At 42.4% G+C, this 18,621-nt stretch overlaps 1 protein-coding gene across 3 annotated transcripts in view; it reads left to right on the top strand.

The window, feature by feature from the left end:
- The window catches only part of LOC120935943 (catechol O-methyltransferase-like), an 86,035-nt gene that overhangs the window by 31,005 nt on the left and 36,409 nt on the right, over positions 1-18,621 (top strand). Inside the window, exon 1 of one of the 3 annotated variants that reach the window (XM_040347982.1) lies at positions 11,637-11,777. The exons of the other annotated variants lie outside the window; for them this stretch is intronic. Coding sequence (XP_040203916.1) covers positions 11,652-11,777 — 126 coding nt within the window. The 5' untranslated portion in view covers positions 11,637-11,651. Of the gene's footprint in view, positions 1-11,636; positions 11,778-18,621 lie in introns of those variants that run through there. 3 annotated transcript variants of the gene reach the window in all.

Below are 18,621 nucleotides of genomic sequence, written 5' to 3'. Positions count from 1 at the left end.
ATCCTGATTGGGTCCCCACCACTTCTACAGCACCTGTACTTCCCCCATTCACTGGCCAACCCGGTATTCAGGTGGATACAGCGAACTTTATGTCACTTGATTTTTATTCGCTGTATTTCACGGAAGATCTCTATAGATCTATTGTGGACCAGACCAATTTATATGCTGGTACTTACATCGCCGCTAACCCCCAGTCTCGCCTTGCCAAAGAATGGAAACCTCTCGAGGTTTCCGAATTTAAGACCTTTCTGGGCCTTACCCTCAACATGGGCATACACAAATTTCCGTCATTGCGGATGTATTGGTCCACACATCCCATTGACCATATGTACATTTTCTCTGCTCACATGGCCAGGAGACGATACGAGGCGATCCTGCGGTTCCTGCATTTCAGTGACAATGCACTTTGTCGTCCACGTGGAGACCCTGAATTTGACCGGCTCTACAAAATTCGGCCCCTCGTAAACCATTTCAACGAACGTTTTGCAGCCTTGTTTAATCCCCAGCAGGTTGTATGCGTTGATGAGTCCCTGATTAAATTTGCTGGCCGCTTGTCTTTCAAACAGTACCTTCCCAGCAAGCGTGCCAGATACGGGGTCAAGCTCTATAAGCTCTGTGACAGGGCCACAGGCTACACATGGAGCTTTAGGGTTTACGAGGGAAAAGATAGTCAGGTAGAGCCGGAAGGATGCCCAGATTACATGGGGAGCGCTGGCAAGATTGTTTGGGACTTGGTGTCACCCTTATTCGGAAAGGGGTACCATTTGTATGTGGACAATTTTTACAGCAGCGTGCCACTTTTTAGCCACTTATTTGATCAACAGATTGGAGCATGTGGCACCGTGCGACCTAATCGCCGGGGCTTCCCCCAGCGGCTTGTAGATGCCCGTGTTAGGCCGGGGGCGAGAGCCTGCTGCAGATGTAAAAATTTGCTCGCTGTGAAGTGGCGGGACAATAGGAATGTTTTCGTTCTTACCACCCTTCACGCAGACACGACAGTCCAAATTCGTACGGCGACTGGTGTTGTGGAGAAACCCCTCTGTGTCCACGAATATAACCTTAATATGGGAGGGGTGGACCTCAACGACCAGTTGATGGCGCCGTATCATATTGCCCGTAAGACGAGACGCTGGTACAAAAAAGTGTCTCTACATTTATTTCAATTGGCTCTACTGAATGCTCATGTCGTATACAGAGCTTCAGGACGGAATGAATCCTTCCTTCAATTCCAGAGGGATATCATCACAGAACTCCTGTATCCAGGCGGTATTGTACCTCACCATCTCCTACCAAATGCAGTAAGCCGACTGCATGAGAGGCATTTTTCTTATGTCCTCCCGAGTACCCCTACCCAACGAGCCCCCCAAAGAAAATGTCGTGTCTGTACCAAGCGCGGATTTAGGCGTGACACCCGTTATTTTTGTCCCAAATGTCCTGGCAATCCTGGTCTTTGTATTGGTGAATGTTTTGAACGCTTCCACACACACGTTAATTATTAGTGTAGGGTGAAACATTTCACAGGCTAGGCACACTCACACAGGGTCTCCCAAGATGCCATCGCATTTTGAGAGACCCAAACCTGGAACCGAAAAGTTGAAGTTACAGTTCACAGTTACAAAAAAAAGTGTTAAAAAAAAAAAAAAAAAAAGTAAAAAATAAAAACACACAAAAAAATATAAAATAAAAAAACCAAAAATAGTTGTCGTTTTATTGTTCTCTCCCTCTCTATTCTCTCTCTATTGTTCTGCTCTTTTTTACTGTATTCTATTCTGCAAAGTTTTATTGTTGTTATGTTTTTTCATGCTTGCTTTTCAGGTATGTAATTTATTTTACTGTTTTCAGGTACGCCATTCAGCTGTTGCGCGGACTTATTTATCTTGACAGCAACAGCGTTTGCTCCCACGATATATAAAGCCGCGACTCCAGTGCTGTAGGAGGTGATTTCACCACCACAGTTAAAAAAAAGAGCATATATGCCGAAGCATGCGGGCAGCAGGGGCGGAGGAGCGATTTTGCTCCTAATGCCGCGTACATACGGTTGACATTCCTACGGAGGCTTTCCCGTGGAAAAGTCTGACCATGTGTACACGGCATAGAAAAGTCCGACCGTGTGTACGCGGCATAGAAAAGTCCGACCGTACGCGGCATAACTTTTTTGCGGGAGGATGCCCCCATGCTTTGGCATATATATATATTTTAGGCACAGGTTGCGTTAAAAAATGTTTTATTTTTTACTATGTTTTTTTATAGGTATTTGCTTTGCAGGTATGGTATGATCTTACTGTTATACTGGAATGTTACTTTGTTTTAATGTTAACCATCATTTGCTTAGCAGGTACGCCATTCAGTTGCAGTGCGGATTTATTTAGCGTGACAGCAACAGCGTTTGCTCCCACGATATATAAAGCCGCGACTCCAATGCTGTAGGAGGTGATTTCACCACTACAGTTCAAAAAAGAGCATATATGCCGGAGCATGGGGGCATTAGGGGCGGAGGAGCGATTTTGCTCCTAATGCCGCGTACATACGGTTGACATTCCTACGGAGGCTTTCCTGTGGAAAAGTCTGACCATGTGTACACGGCATAGAAAAGTCCGACCGTGTGTACGCGGCATAGAAAAGTCCGACCGTACGCGGCATAACTTTTTTGCGGGAGGATGCCCCCATGCTTCGGCATATATAAATGGTGCATGTATGCCCATCATTAGAAGTGGGTGGATGAAGGGAGGTATTCTAATGGTGGGCATACCCACCGATCAATCTTTTTTTTGTTCAGCCAACAGACTGCATGAAAAAAAAAAAGATTACAATACATGTCCAACAAGAACCATCAACGTACTGGTATGTTGCAGGACTTTGAATGGTTATACCAGAATGATGCCTGCGGGTTTAGGCATCATCTTGGTATCATTCTTTTCAGCCAGCGGTCGGCTTTCATGTAAAAGCAGTCCTAGCGGCTAATTAGCCTCTAGACTGCTTTTACATTCAGTGGGAGGGAATGTCCCCCCCCCCAGATATAAACGGCGCCATTGAGAATATGGGAAAGCATTTTATCACACCGATCTTGGTGTGGTCAGATGCTTTGAGGGCAGAGGAAAGATCTAGGGTCTAATAGACCCCATTTAAAAAAAAAAAAGAGTACCTGTCACTAACTATTGCTATCATAAGGGATATTTACATTCCCTGAGATAACAATAAAAATGGTAAAAAAATAAATAAATGGAAGGAACAGTTAACAAATAAAATAAAAAAAGCGAAATAAATATATAAAAAAATAAAAAAATAAAAAAAAGCATCCCTGTCCCCCCCTGCTCTTGCGCAAAGACGAACGCAAGCGTCGGTCTGGAGTCATATGTAAACAGCAATTGCACCATGCATGTGAGGTATCACCGCGAAGGGCAGATCGAGGGCAGTCATTTTAGCAGTAGACCTACTCTGTAAATCTAATGTGGTAACCTGTAAAGGCTTTTAAAGGCTTTTAAAAATGTATGTAGTTTGTCGCCACTGCGCGTTTGTGCGCAATTTTAAAGTATGTCGTGTTTGGTATCCATGTACTCGGCCTAAGATCATAATTTTTATTTCATCAATAATTTGGGCAATATAGTGTGTTTTAGTGCTTTAAAATAAAAAAAAGTGTATTTTTTCCCCAAAAAATGCGTTTGAAAAAACGCTGCGCAAATACTGTGTGGAAATTTTTTTTGCAACACCTACCATTTTAATCTGTAGGGCCTTTGCTTTAAAAAAATATATAATGTTTGGGGGTTCAACTTTACTTTCTTGCAAAAAAATAATATGTTTTTATGTAAACAAACAGTGTCAGAAAGGGCTTTTTCTTCAAGTGGTTAGAAGAGTGGGTGATGTGTGACATAAGCTTCTAATTGTTGTGCATAAAATGCCAGGACAATTGAAAACCCCCCCAAATGACCCCATTTTGGAAAGTAGACACCCCAAGCTATTTGCTGAGAGGCATCTTAAGTCCATGGAATATTTTAGATTTTGACCCAAGTTGCGGGAAATATAAATATATATATATATATATATTTTTTTTTTGCGCAAAGTTGTCACTAAATGATATATTGCTCAAACATGCCATGGGCATATGTGGAATTACACCCCAAAATGCATTCTGCTGCTTCTCCTGAGTACGGGGATACCACATGTGTGAGACTTTTTGGGAGCCTAGCCGCGTACGGGACCCCAAAAACCAATCACCGCCTTCAGGCTTTCTAAGGGTGTAAATTTTTGATTTCACTCCTCACTACCTATCACAGTTTCGAAGGCCATAAAATGCCAAAATAGCACAAAAAAAACCCAAATGACCCCATTTTGGAAAGAAGACACCCCAAGGAAACTGCTGAGAGGCATGTTGAGTCCATTGATTTTTTTTTTTTTTGTCCAAAGTGATTGAATAATGAGAAAAAAAAAAAAAAAAGAAAAATGTGTCACTAAATGATATATTGCTCACACATGCCATGGTTATATGTGGAGTTGCACCCTAAAATACATTCTGCTGCTTCTCCTGAGTACGGGGATACCACATGTTTGGGACTTTTTGGGAGCCTAGCCGCGTACGGGACCCCGAAAACCAAGCACCGCCTTCAGCATTTCTAAGGGCGCAAATTTTTGATTTCACTCCTCACTACCTATCACAGTTTCGAAGGCCATAAAATGCCAAAATAGCACAAAAAACCCCCAAATGACCCCATTTTGGAAAGTAGACACCCCAAGCTATTTGCTGAGAGGCATGTTGAGTCCATGGAATATTTAATTTTTTTGCCCCAAGTGATTGAATCATGACCAAAAAAAATTAAAATAAAAAAATGTACAAAACATTGTCACTAAATGATATATTTCTCACACATGCCATGGTTATATGTGGAATTGCACCCCAAAATACATTCTGCTACTTCTCCTGAGTACGGGGATACCACATGTGTGGGACTTTTTGGGAGCCTAGCCGCGTATGAGACCCCGAAAACCAAGCACCGCCTTCAAGATTTCTAAGGACATAAATTTTTGATTTCACTCACACAAATCTTGAAGGCAGTGCTTGGTTTTCGGGGCCCCGTACGCGGCTAGGCTCCCAAAAAGTCCCACACATGTGGTATCCCCGTACTCAGGAGAAGCAGCAGAATGTATTTTGGGGTGCAATTCCACATATAACCGTGGCATGTGTGAGAAATATATCATTTAGTGACAACGTTTTGTATTTTTTTTTTTTTGGTCATTATTCAGTGACTTGGGGCAAAAAAATTAAATATTCCATGGACTCAACATGCCTCTCAGCAAATAGCTTGGGGTGTCTACTTTCCAAAATGGGGTCATTTGGGGGGGTTTTGTGCTGTTTTGGCATTTTATTGCCTTCGAAACTGTGATAGGTAGTGAGGAGTGAAATCAAAAATTTATGCCCTTAGAAATCCTGAAGGCGGTGATTGGTTTTCGGGGTCCCGTACGCGGCTAGGCTCCCAAAAAGTCCCACACATGTGGTATCCCCGTACTCAGGAGAAGCAGCAGAATGTATTTTGGGGTGCAATTCCACATATAACCGTGGCATGTGTGAGAAATATATCATTTAGTGACAACGTTTTGTATTTTTTTTTTTTTGGTCATTATTCAGTGACTTGGGGCAAAAAAATTAAATATTCCATGGACTCAACATGCCTCTCAGCAAATAGCTTGGGGTGTCTACTTTCCAAAATGGGGTCATTTGGGGGGGTTTTGTGCTGTTTTGGCATTTTATTGCCTTCGAAACTGTGATAGGTAGTGAGGAGTGAAATCAAAAATTTATGCCCTTAGAAATCCTGAAGGCGGTGATTGGTTTTCGGGGTCCCGTACGCGGCTAGGCTCCCAAAAAGTCCCACACATGTGGTATCCCCGTACTCAGGAGAAGCAGCAGAATGTATTTTGGGGTGCAATTCCACATATGCCCATGGCATATGTGAGAAATATATCATTTAGTGACAACGTTTTGTAAAAAATTTTTTTTTTTTTTTTTTGGTCATTATTCAATCACTTGGGGCCATAAAATTAAATATTCCATGGACTCAACATGCCTCTCAGCAAATAGCTTGGGGTGTCTTCTTTCCAAAATGGGGTCATTTGGGGGGGTTGTGTGACATCTTGGCATTTTATGGCCTTCAAAACTGTGATAGGTAGTGATAGGTAGTGAGGAGTGAAATCAAAAATGTATGCCCTTAGAAATCTTGAAGGCGGTGCTTTGTTTTCGGGGCCCCGTACGTGGCTAGGCTCACAAAAAGTCCCACATATGTGGTATCCCCGTACTCGGGAGAAGCAGCAGAATGTCTTTTGGGGTGCAATTCCACATATAACTATGGCATGTGTGAGCAATATATCATTTAGTGACAACTTTGTGCAAAAAAAAATCAGTTTGTCATATTCCCGCAACTTGTGTCAAAATATAAAATATTCCATGGACTCGACATGCCTCTCAGCAAATAGCTTAGGGTGTCTACTTTCCAAAATGGGGTCATTTGGTTTTTTTTTTTGCTATTTTGGCATTTTATGGCCTTCGAAACCTTGATAGGTAGTGAGGAGTGAAATCAAAAATTTGTGCCCTTAGAAATGCTGAAGGCGGTGCTTGGGTTTTGGGGCCCCGTATGCGGCTAGGCTCCCAAAAAGTCCCACACATGTGGTATCCCCGTACTCAGGAGAAGCAGCAGAATGTATTTTGGGGTGCAATTCCACATATAACCATGGCATGTGTGAGAAATATATCATTTAGTGACAACTTTTTGTAAACATTTTTTTTTTTTTTTTTTTTTCGTCATTATTCAATCACTTGGGACAAAAAAATTAAATATTCAATGGACTCAACATGCCTCTCAGCAGTTTCCTTGGGGTGTCTACTTTCCAAAATGGGGTCATTTGGGGGGGTTTTGTACTGCCTTGCCATTTTAGCACCTCAAGAAATGAGATAGGCAGTCATAAAATAAAAGCTGTGTAAATTCCAGAAAATGTACCCTAGTTTGTAGACGCTATAACTTTTGCGAAAACCAATAAATATACGCTTATTGCGATTTTTTTTACTAAAGACATGTGGCTGAATACATTTTGGCCTAAATGTTTGACTAAAATTTAGTTTATTCGATTTTTTTTACTTTTTGTTATAAGAAAAATCATTTTTTTTCAAAATTTACGGTCTTTTTGCGTTTATATCGCAAAAAATAAAAATCGCAGAGGCGATCAAATACCATCAAAATAAAGCTCTATTTGTGGGAAGAAAAGGACGCAAGTTTCGTTTCGGTACAACATTGCATGACCGCGCAATTACCAGTTAAAGCAGCGCATTGCCAAATTGTAAAAACACCTCTGGTCTTTAGACAGCGTATTGGTCCGGAGCTTAAGTGGTTAATAATAATACTAATAATAACATTTATATTATATAATATATATATATATATATATATATATATATATATATATATAAAAAAGGGGGGTTGTCATCCGGGGCCCTGGGGAACTACGGGCCCCTGGGGACCCCCAGACCTCTAAAAAAAAAAAAATTGTCCCTTTAATAAAAAATAAAATAAAAATATATTAAAAAATATATATATATATTTTTATTTAAAAATAAATAAAAAAAGGGGGGTTGCCATCTGGGGCCCTGGGGGCCTCCGAACCCCTAAAAAAAAAATATATATATTTTTTTTTTTTCAAAGGGGGTTGCTTTGGGCCCCCAACAGTGACAGGGCCCAGGGCACCTGCCCCATTTGCCCTGCGGTAAAGACGGCCCTGACTCCAGGAAACCTAATAATCAATCGTTGCACCTGCAAGACAAGGGTTAACTGCTCATTTAAGTCTAAGGAACGGAAAAATAGTTTTACTTACCTGATCCTCTGCTCCCATTGCAGACATTACTATCCCAAGTTCCAGCAGTAAGCTGTTCCCCAGCTTATACCTAACTATCCTTGAGCCCAGGTTCACACTGGGTACGATTTCCTTCGATTTGAGATGCGATTTCACATGTGAAATCGCATCTCAAATCGGCGAATGCCAATTATCGGCAATGACACTGTCCTAATCGGTGCGACGCCGCATCTGCGGCGCTGCACCGATTTAAAAAAGTAGTTCCTGTACTACTTTTTGCGATTTCGGGCCGCGAAACCTGCACAGATGTCTCTTAAATCGCGGCCGAAATCGGGACTGCCGGCGGGAGTGAAATCGTGCGAGTTTAGCTGAACTCGCACGGCTTCACTCCCGCAGCCCAGTGTGATCAGGGCTGAAACTGTTTCTTCCCCCCTCCTAACACCCATGCTAACTAGTTTGTATAACAAAGATGCATATTCTTACCTATTTTCAGGCCACTCCAGTCTGGGTTCAGTGATCTCCTCTGTTTCAGCCAGCGGTGGCTGCAGGGCAGAGGAGGAAGCACTGACCAAGGCTGGGCCATTAAAGCCTATGGGTGATAACCTTGCTCTAAACTTTACTAATGGTTGTCGGAGTGCTCTCTCTTCTCCCATGCAGCCATCGTTGGCTGACACAAGAAAGGAGATCATGTGATTGGACTGGTGCAGCCTAAAAGGTAAGTATGTACAATGCCTTGAAAAGGTATTCATATCCCTTAAAAATGTCCACATCGTCATGTTACAACCAAAAACGTAAATGTATTTTATTGGGATTTTATGTGATAAACCAACACAAAGTGGAAGGAAAACTAATAAATGGTTTTCAATTTTTTTTACAAAGAAATATGTGAAAAATGTGACGTGCATCTGTATTAAGCCAATATTTTTTTGTAGAACCACCTTTCTCTGCAATTACAGCTGCAAGTGTTTTGGGGTATGTCTCCAGCTTTGCACATCTAGAGAGTGAAATTTTTGCCCATTCTTCTTTGCAAAATAGCTAATTTTAACACATAGATATGCTTTGATCCAAACCATTCCATTGTAGCTCTGGCTGTATGTTTAGAGTCATGATCCTGCTGGAAGGTGAACCTCCGCCCCAGTCTCAACAGGTTTTCAGATTGCCCTGTATTTGGCTTCTTTCATCATCCCATCAACTCTGACTAGCTGCTCTGTCCCTGCTGAAGAAAAGCATCCCCACAACATGATGCTACCACCACCATGTTTCACGGTGGGGATGGTGTGTTCAGGGTGATGTGCAGTGTTAGTATTTTGCCACATGTTTTGCTTTTAGGCCAAAAAGTTCAATTTTGGTCTCAGCTGACCAGAGCACCTTCTTCCACCTGTTTGCTGTGTTCCCCACATGGCTTCTCGCAAACTGCAAATGGGACTTCTTATGGCTTTCTTTCAACAATGGTTTTCTTCTTGCCATTCTTCATAGAGGCCAGATTTGTGGCATGCTCGACTAATAGTTGTCCTGTGGACAGATTCTTGCACCTGAGCTGTGGATCTCTGCAGATCCTCCAGGGTTAGCATGGGCTCTCCCTGCCCTTTGTGCCAGTTTAGGTGGATGGCCATGTCTTGGTAGGTTTGCAGTTGTATCATACTCTTTCCATTTTCGGGTGATGGATTGAACAGTGCTCCGTAAATTGTTCAAAGCTTGGGATATTTTTTTATAACCTAACCCTGCTTTAAACTTCTCCACAACTTTATCCCTGACCTGTCTTGTGTGTTACTTGGCCTTCATGATGCTGTTTGTTCACTAAGGTTCTTTAACAAACCTCTGAGGGTTTCACAGAACAGTTGTATTTATACTGAGATTAAATTGCACACAAGCAATTGGTTTACTAGATTTTAGTTAGGGGTATTAGAGTAAAGGGGGCTGAATACAAATACACACCACACTTTTTTTAGATATTTATATGTAAAAAATTTGGAAAACCATTTATCATTTCCCTTTCATGGAAGCATTTAATGTTAAGCATGAGAGCAGCAGATAGTCAGAGGGGGGAGAGGACACAGGAGACAGAGAGCAGGGCTCTAGTGGATGGAGGCAAGTACGCTGATATATCGTGGTCAGCGTACAGGGGAAGGGCAAGATCAACTAGGTATTACAGGTGATATAGGGGGCCAAATGACACGGCACACATGCTGTGCTGTATAAAATGCTTTAAGGGAGCAGGATCTGTTTTTTTGGGGGGGGGGGGGGGTTAACAAGCGCTTTAATATTGATGTCCGAGTTTGAACTCTCTGTGGTGGCTGCTGTTCTCAAGGAGTTGGAGAAGCGTACATTTTGGGTGAATGGAGAGCTTTGAAGGTATGTAGGCCAAGATCTTCCAACAAGCTTTGCAGGTCTTCTGAGGTCTGACTGACTGATAAATTAAGTGCAGACAAAGGGAAAGCCCCATCTTTGCTTGCTCTGGTGATGGATGGGAACCTGGAACTGGGATTTTATTGTTCTGTGTTTAACGATAGTGAGAGGTCAACAAAAAATCAGTCGCTGCCCTGAAACATTAGGTTGCCTTTATCCTTTACCACTTGCAGGAGTTTCTCTTTATTGCAGTAGAAGTACAATTTATATACGGTTTAGAATGTTCAGATCCTGTTAGGAGATTTTCTCTTCCTGTGTAACACAGAGTGTGATGTCTGGGCATACAGCCAAGATAGCTAAAATTGCTGATTGGCGGAAAGGCACACACCGCCTATCCACATAGGCAGAGACTCTCAGAGGTGTTTTGTAACAGGGCCTGTTTCCTGCTAATCTATTTATAGCAACCTACCCGGACAGAAATTTCAGGCTGCTTTTATCTGATGTGTCCGAGAATTTATCAGGAGTTATCTTGCTGATAACGGAGGAATGGTTCAGGAGAGAGCTATGGGACTTAGCTCATGGAAGAGAGATAACAATATACTGTAGATATATGCAGGGCCGTTTGAAGGAATTTGGGGGCCCCAAGCAAAATGAACATGGGGGACCCCAAACCCCAGCCCCCCCTCACACGCACGCAAAGCCTACAGGAACCACAGCATAGCGTTATATAAACAAAAAATACAGTGCAAATACTGCTGTTGCATATAATGTGCCGTAGCAAACGCGTGTAGCTGAATTGCGAGTGTTCTGCATGGAATGCAGAGGTCAGATATGTCCTGGGGAGAGGGCTAGTGCTAGAGAGGGGAGAGATAGATATGTGCTGGGGACAGAGGCAGTCGGTGCTCAAATTTGTTTGGGGGGGGGGGCGCAAACTGATTCTAAAAAAAAGGAACATCAAATGCAGCCACTGTACCCCATCAAATTCAGCCAATGTTCCCCATCATATGCAGCCACTGTGCCCCATCATATGCAGCCACCGTGCCCCATCAAATGCAGCCACCGTGCCCCATCAAATGCAGCTACAGTGCCCCATCAAATGCAGCTACCGTGCCCCATCATATGCAGCCACTGTGCCCCATCATATGCAGCCACTGTGCCCCATCATATGCAGCCACTGTGCCCCATCATATGCAGCCACTGTGAGGTACTGTATGTGAAACAGGTTATTCTCCCCAGCACTGCAAGGGAGAATAACTTCCCTGGAGTTGGGATGTTATATGGCATCCATTCTTTGTTTTTTATGCAAAAATTCTTCAATAGGTTTGCAATATACTGGGACTTTTCAATCAGCTGCATAGATGTATTCCACATTATTACTTATTAAAATAATGCTTTATAAATCAGGTATAGTGTGTGTATGTGGAATACATGCATGTAACTGATTGAAAAGTCCCAGTATAATGCAAATCTATTCAAGAATGTTACTTTCACTTTCAGGAAAACGTGCAGTGCAAAGTGCAGAGGAGGTTTACAGCACAGCACTGCACAGTGAAGAAGGCAGAGCAGTCGGGACTCAGGTTGAGAAGGAAGATACAGTGTGGAAGGTAGGTAGAGTAGCCAGGACTTACAGTAGAACACACAGCCTGACATCCGTCCTCTGACATGTTCAGTCTGCCTGCCTGGGGAGAGCTCTGTGTCTGCTGAGCAGGAAGAAGCAGGAAGAAGTTCCCAGGGCTGCACTGTGTTGCCTCACCCACCCATGCTGCCGCACTTACTATAACAGATTAGATGCAATCCGACAGGCAAACAGGAACCCAACACAGGACGAGAGAAAGGGGCGTGGTTCCTGACGTAGAAAGGGCGCTGTAAATATGTATGAAGGCATCCTCGGCTGTGAGCACGGTGGTGGATAGATTCTTCTCCATGGTCCCAGCCTGACAGTGAAGCCCCCTTCCAGACTCCGCCCAGTGTAGCCGCTCCTCCCGCCCACCCCTTGTACCGGCCCTGAGCCTCAGCAAACAAAAGCCACCATCTCCGCAGCGGAACAAACAGGCTCCTGCTTGGGGGCCCCTGGCCAGCTCGAGGCCCCAAGCAATTGCTTGCTTTGCCTGTCTTGTTCCGACGGCCCTGGATATATGTGCCCAGCTCAAATTTCATCAATTTACATCCACTTTAATGTATGCTGTTCATTAGGAGGGACATTAAGAGAAGGAACTCCTGAAATAAGACAGTGATTGTTGAGTAAAGATCAAGGACACTTTAACCTCCCTGGCGGTATGATTCTGTCTGGAATTACGTACCAAAAGCGGTACAATTATTTGCAAGGAAATTTGGCGTTTTATACTGTAGGCCTGTAATTCTTAGGAATAACTCACTTAAATCTGACCAAACAAGAATCTAATAGGCATCCCGGGTATGAATTTTTTTTAAAAACAAAATTATAATATAATAAATAATTATAAATAATTATAACAAATAATAATATAATTCTAATAAAAATTATTCAATAATGTAATCAAATCAAAATCACTGAAATTTTCTCAGTTGCAAAATTGTCGCTGTCATTATTTTTTTATTTTTATGACGATGTTCCCCACAAATCGCTATCGCACAATTCTGCAAGTGATTATAATTTATTATCGCTGTTTTTTAGCTGATCTAAAACCATTTTTGACATAAAGGGACACTTTTGGTTGCTATGGACAATCTACAGTTTGCAGGGAGAAAGAAAGGTTTTTATTATATAAAAGTACATGTAGGACACTGGGCAGACCACTAGGGACAAGGGGGGGGGTGTTTTTTTTTACATACAGTACTGTAATCTATAAGATTACAGTATACTGTATGTATAGTGTTTGTTTACCTTTTTGAATTTGGCGCCGATCTTCGCTCCCGTGCGTCGTAACGTCGCAGGGAACGGAGATCGGCGGCACAGGAGGACGCTGTGTCAATCGAGCGAGGTCCCGCTCGCTCACACAGCGCGGTGACATCGCTGGATCCAGGACAAGGTAAGCCAGCGCACGCTGCAGGCTCTGCATATCTACCCCGAGCGTGACCGAGGGGATACCGATTATAGCAGAAAAAATCAACCCCGAGTCACGCTCGGGGATACCGCCAGGGGGGTTAAGGGTTGCTGCTCACTCTCAAGTAGAAGCAGGGATAGTTTTTCTAGACAGGTGAGGAGTATTTTACCGTTGTCTCAGAGGAAGTAGATTTATTTCTGCCCTGTTCTAATGGTGAGGTCGTTAACTTGGGTTTCTAGGTCAGCGCATTGGCCCAATTCTTAATTTCCCTGAAAATGAATTGTTAATATTTTATTTTAGGGTTTACTTTAGAGTTAAAGTGGATGTGGATTTTTTTTATGTCACAATGTAGAGTATAAGATTTCCTATCATCTGTGCCCAGTCTTGCCACACAGAGTTAATCCAGCTCTGAGCAATCCTCTTTTATTGTTCAGTGAAAATTAACAGACTTCCAGATAAAAACCTGTCTAAATAAAAAGTCCATTCCTCTCTCATTGCTTTGAGTTACAGGTTATTTACATATCTAGCTTGTACATGTTTATTATATGTTATGTTATGTTATGTTTATCATAATATGAGGTGATCCACAGTTCATTGTATATTACCAGGATGTGTTATGTGGGGGAGGGGTGGATTTCTCACTTTTTATACTGTGGATCACCTCATATTATGATAAACATAACATTACGTATGATAAACATGTCCAAGCTAGATATGTAAATAACCTGTCACTCAAAGCAAGGAGAGAGGAAAGGACTTTTTATTTAGAAAGGGTTTTATCTGGAAGTCTGTTAATTTTCACTGAACAATAAAAGAGGATTGCTCAGAGCTGGATTAACTCTGTGTGGCAAGACCAGGCACAGATGATAGGAAATCTTATACTCTACATTGTGACATAAAAAAAAAAAATGTTTGGGTTTACATACACTTTAAAGTCTCCTTTTCAAAAACTGGAATCGGGAAGGCTCTCCTGCTATAAAAAAAAAAAAAAAAACCTGCCTGTCTACTCACACTCCCACTTCTTTGGAATGTACATTCTGGCATTCTCATTTAGCACTCTGCTTCAAGTATAAGTATTGCTAAAACTTTCCTTTTTTGAAGGAAAGGACAGGCAGCCCTCTCAGATTTTTATTGCTGTCTGACGCTGCTGGGGAGATTTACCCTCCCCATTGTCACCAGAATAAAATCTAAAATGTATAGTTGTTACTGTGGTGGTGGGATCTTTCATTGGGGATACTTCTTCTTGAGGGTCTTTAAAGCGGTAGTTCACCCTCAGTGTCAACATTGTACCATAAAATCAGGCATTGTAGCGCGAGCTACAGTATGCCTGTCTCGAATTTTTTATCCCCGTACTCACAGTGTACTGGTACATTATAGATTCCGACTCCCGCGGGGAATGGGCGTGCCTATGGCGAGGGAGGATGATTGACGGCCGGCTCTGGCACGTCACGCTCCCCGAAGACAGCCGGAGTAGGTCTCGGCTCTTCACGGCGCCTGCGCACAGGCTATGCGCAGGCGCCGTGAAGAGCCAAGCCTATTTCGGCTATTTCCGGAGAAACGTGACGCGCCAGAGCCGGCCATCAATCACCTTCCGTCTGGATTGGAACGCCCATTCCCCGTGGGCAGTCGGAATCGTCTATGTACGATTACACAGTGAGTACGGGCATAAAAAATTCGAGACAGACATACTGTAGCTCGCGCTACAATGCCTGATTTTATGCTAGAAGAATTTTTTTTTTTTTTTTCTTGTTTATAGGGTGAACCCCCGCTTTAATTTACTTTTGAAGGACTTCCTATTGTGTCTTTTGGATAAGTAAAGTACTAGTAAAAAAGGGGAAGTCGCGCTGATTAAAAAATAAATAAATGAAATAAAAAACACCAGTGATAGTGAAAACAGTACGTGGAAATAGACAATTCTATATATAGTGATAATCACCCGCAATGGGTTAGGTGTATATTATAAATAACTTTAAACGGCATAAATGTCTCTTCAGTTTAGTGTGGGCAAATTGACAGTCCAGACAGGCCAAGCGATTTATAAAGCAGTCCACAGGTGTAGTGATGAAAAAGAAGTCCTTAGATAACAGTGATAACGACCACTCTGTGTTCAGAACAAACGGAAGACCTCCACCACAAATAGTACTGACTCTTACCAGAATTCAGTAAATAATAGGCATAGAGACAAATCCAGCAGCAGCCCACAAGATTATCTTCAACCAGCGATATCCATGCATCAGTAATCACCATTGAAATCCAGACTCCATAAATACAAAAGAAACACCAAAGGAGGGATATAGCGTAATACTGCGCTGGTTTATTGTAACTAAAGGCAGCTAAATGCTTACTTACATTTGTAGTGATAAAATGGGCATCGAGCGGACATAAAAAGGATAACAGAATAAAAAGCACAGCACAGCCGGCCGGACTGTGTGTGGGCGTACGTCCGGATATCCGGATCCTTACACTCAGTAACGCGGTAACGTCAGGGCGTCTCCTCCCGACGTTTCGTCACAATAGGGACGTGTTCACGGGGTAAGGAGACGCCCCAACTCACCGCACGTATATCGAAAAAGGGGCGGAGTCAACCAGGGAGCTGATCCAATCACGATCGCCCATCCACCATTTTGACTCCTGGAAGCCTGCAACGCATGCTTGCAAACCGCTGCCACAGTAAGGGAAAGAATAATTACATTCTTCCCTAAGACAAAACGGCAATTATATTTAAAACAATTTGATAAAACTTACAGGTTAAGAAGACGGAAGAACAGGGGAAATGGACTATTATGGAAAAGGGAACAAAGTCCTTATGTAACCATAGTCTTAAAACAATGCTACCAGCGCATTGGTCCCTGTCTTAACCAGTCCTCAAAGAATTAAAAACAAAAAAATGAAATAAAATAAAAATATACGGAAGATGCGATCATCAGAGTTCACCCCTGGTTGTATACACCCCCTTGCATATAGATAAACATATACATTTTCATAATAAGCAATCCTAGCTGGATTAAAACAAATAAAGTTACATCCCATTACTAAGTAAATATTCGTAATTTAAATGTCACATTAGTACAGACTTTTTAGAACTCTCTCATTGAAAATAAGAAATTAGCATACTGTATTGACATTAAAGGGCCAGTGTAAATACAGGTGAATAAATTAGCAACTCTAATATCCAAACTGGCTCTCCTGAAAAATATATATTAAAATACGGAAAATTATGAATTATCCAGAAAACAATTTAAGTCTACCTCAATATTTAAACCATGAGGCGTATAGCATTTAATTCTATGTATCCAGGACATCTCGGTCCTAGATATAGATCTAACCAAGTCGCTCCCCCTCCAATGGGCGGTAAACTTGTCAATCCCAAGGAATATAGTATCTTTGGGATCACGTGCATGGGCAGTAAGGTAATGTTTAGATACGGAATGCTCCGTAAATCCACTCCTAATGTTCGCAATGTGCTCATTAAGTCGCACATGTAGCGGACGTTTGGTCCTCCCTACGTATTGTAAGCCACATGGACAAATCAATAAGTAGATAACACCAACGGTGGAGCACGTAATAAAAGGTTTGATCGCAAACTTTTTACCGGTGCAACTGGAGATAAACTCCACTGTTCTTTTCTTTGTGCGATTATTAATGCTACAGCTCTGACACCGGCCACACTTATAAAAACCTGTCAAACCTGCCAAGAACATTGAAGGAACTCTCGGGGGATTCATTATATTGCCAGCCACCTTATCTCTTAAGGAAGGGAGACCCCTAAAGACCACCTGGGGCCTATCGGGTAGTAAACTGCCCAAAATGTTGTCACTCTTAAGGATGTACCAATATTTGGACAATATGTGTTTAATCCCCCCATGCTGGCAGGAGAAGTCTGTAATAAAAGGACATTTAAATTTATCAGACTTGCTACGAGGCTTATCTTCTAATAAAGTGCCCCTATCCAATTGTGTTACATGCTCCAGGGCACTAGATAGATCATCCGGCTTGTACCCCTTCGCTAAAAAGCGATGGGTTAGCATGTCTGCTTGTTGCACAAACGATGTATGCCTAGTGCAATTCCTCTTGATGCGCAAATATTGGCTCTTTGGGATGGCGTCAAGCCAGGGAGCATAGTGACAGCTATCCTTAGAAATATAGGCATTTCTATCTGTCGCCTTGAAATGAGTTGCTGTCTGAAAATTCTCCCCCTCCACAGAGATCACCAAATCCAAAAAGTTGACTTGTATCTGGCTAGCCTCATAGCTCAGCGAGATACCCCGATCATTTGCATTTAAGGTGCTCATGAAATGGGTCAAGTCATCTTCAGTGCCATCCCATAGGAGGAGGATGTCGTCGATATACCTGGCCCACAACAAAACTTGTGGCCTGGATTGAACACAAACGACATCCTCCTCCCATAGTGCCATAAAGAGATTGGCCAGGCTCGGAGCGTATTTGGCTCCCATCGCTACACCGCGATTCTGTTTGTAGAATTTGCCATCATGCCAGAAAAAATTATGCGTTGCCGCAAATTTTAAAAGTTCCATAATAAATGATGTCTGACTTTTATCCAACTTACTGTCCCTATTCAAATAGTATGAAACCGCATGTAGGCCTAGGTCATGCGGTATTATAGTATACAATGAAGCAACATCGCATGTTACCAGCCACACACCCGGAGGGGGTTTGATCCCAGATACAATATTAATCACCTCTTTAGTGTCCTTAATGAATGATGGTATCATTTTCACCAAGGGCTGAAGGAAGAAGTCTATATACTTGCCCACCCGGGACGTAACCGAATCTATCCCACTAATAATGGGACGTCCCGGGGGGCAAGTAAGACTCTTATGTACCTTCGGCAAATAATATATAATCGGCGTTCTCGGAGCCTTAGGGACCAGAAAATCTCTCTCTTTTTCATTAAGAATATTGCTCCGGAAGCCTCTATTAACTAACCTGGTCAGAATCTTCTTATATTTCATGCCTGGATCTAGGGAAAGTGGAATATAGGTTTCCTCATCTCCTAAAATCCGCTGCATTTCCTGCATGTAGTCGGATTTATTGAGGACCACAATACCACCACCCTTGTCCGCTGGGCGGATGACCACATTTTTATTATGGCACAGAGAATCTATCCCCCTTTGAATATCCTGTTTGCACCGAACCTGCTTGACTTTCATGTCATCTAAGTCTTTCAGAGTAAGATCTCTGAATACTTTAAGAGCTGCTGGAAGGTGACCAGGAGGGTTCCAAGTAGAAGCGTTGGACAATCCTGAATGTACTATCTTTGGGGTGGACATTGCAGATTGGTTAAAGGGGTTAGAGGCGCAATATCTCTGGATATTGAGTTTCCTGATATACTTATGTATATCCATGTATACCTTAAATTTATTGATATTGGCAGGAGGAACATACTTAAGTCCTTTATCTAGAA

Source organism: Rana temporaria, chromosome 1, assembly GCF_905171775.1.
Source record: "Rana temporaria chromosome 1, aRanTem1.1, whole genome shotgun sequence".
NCBI classification, from domain to species: Eukaryota; Metazoa; Chordata; class Amphibia; order Anura; family Ranidae; genus Rana; species Rana temporaria.
Note: the sequence above shows the minus strand (reverse complement) of the source record. Positions and strands in the feature narration are given on the sequence as shown.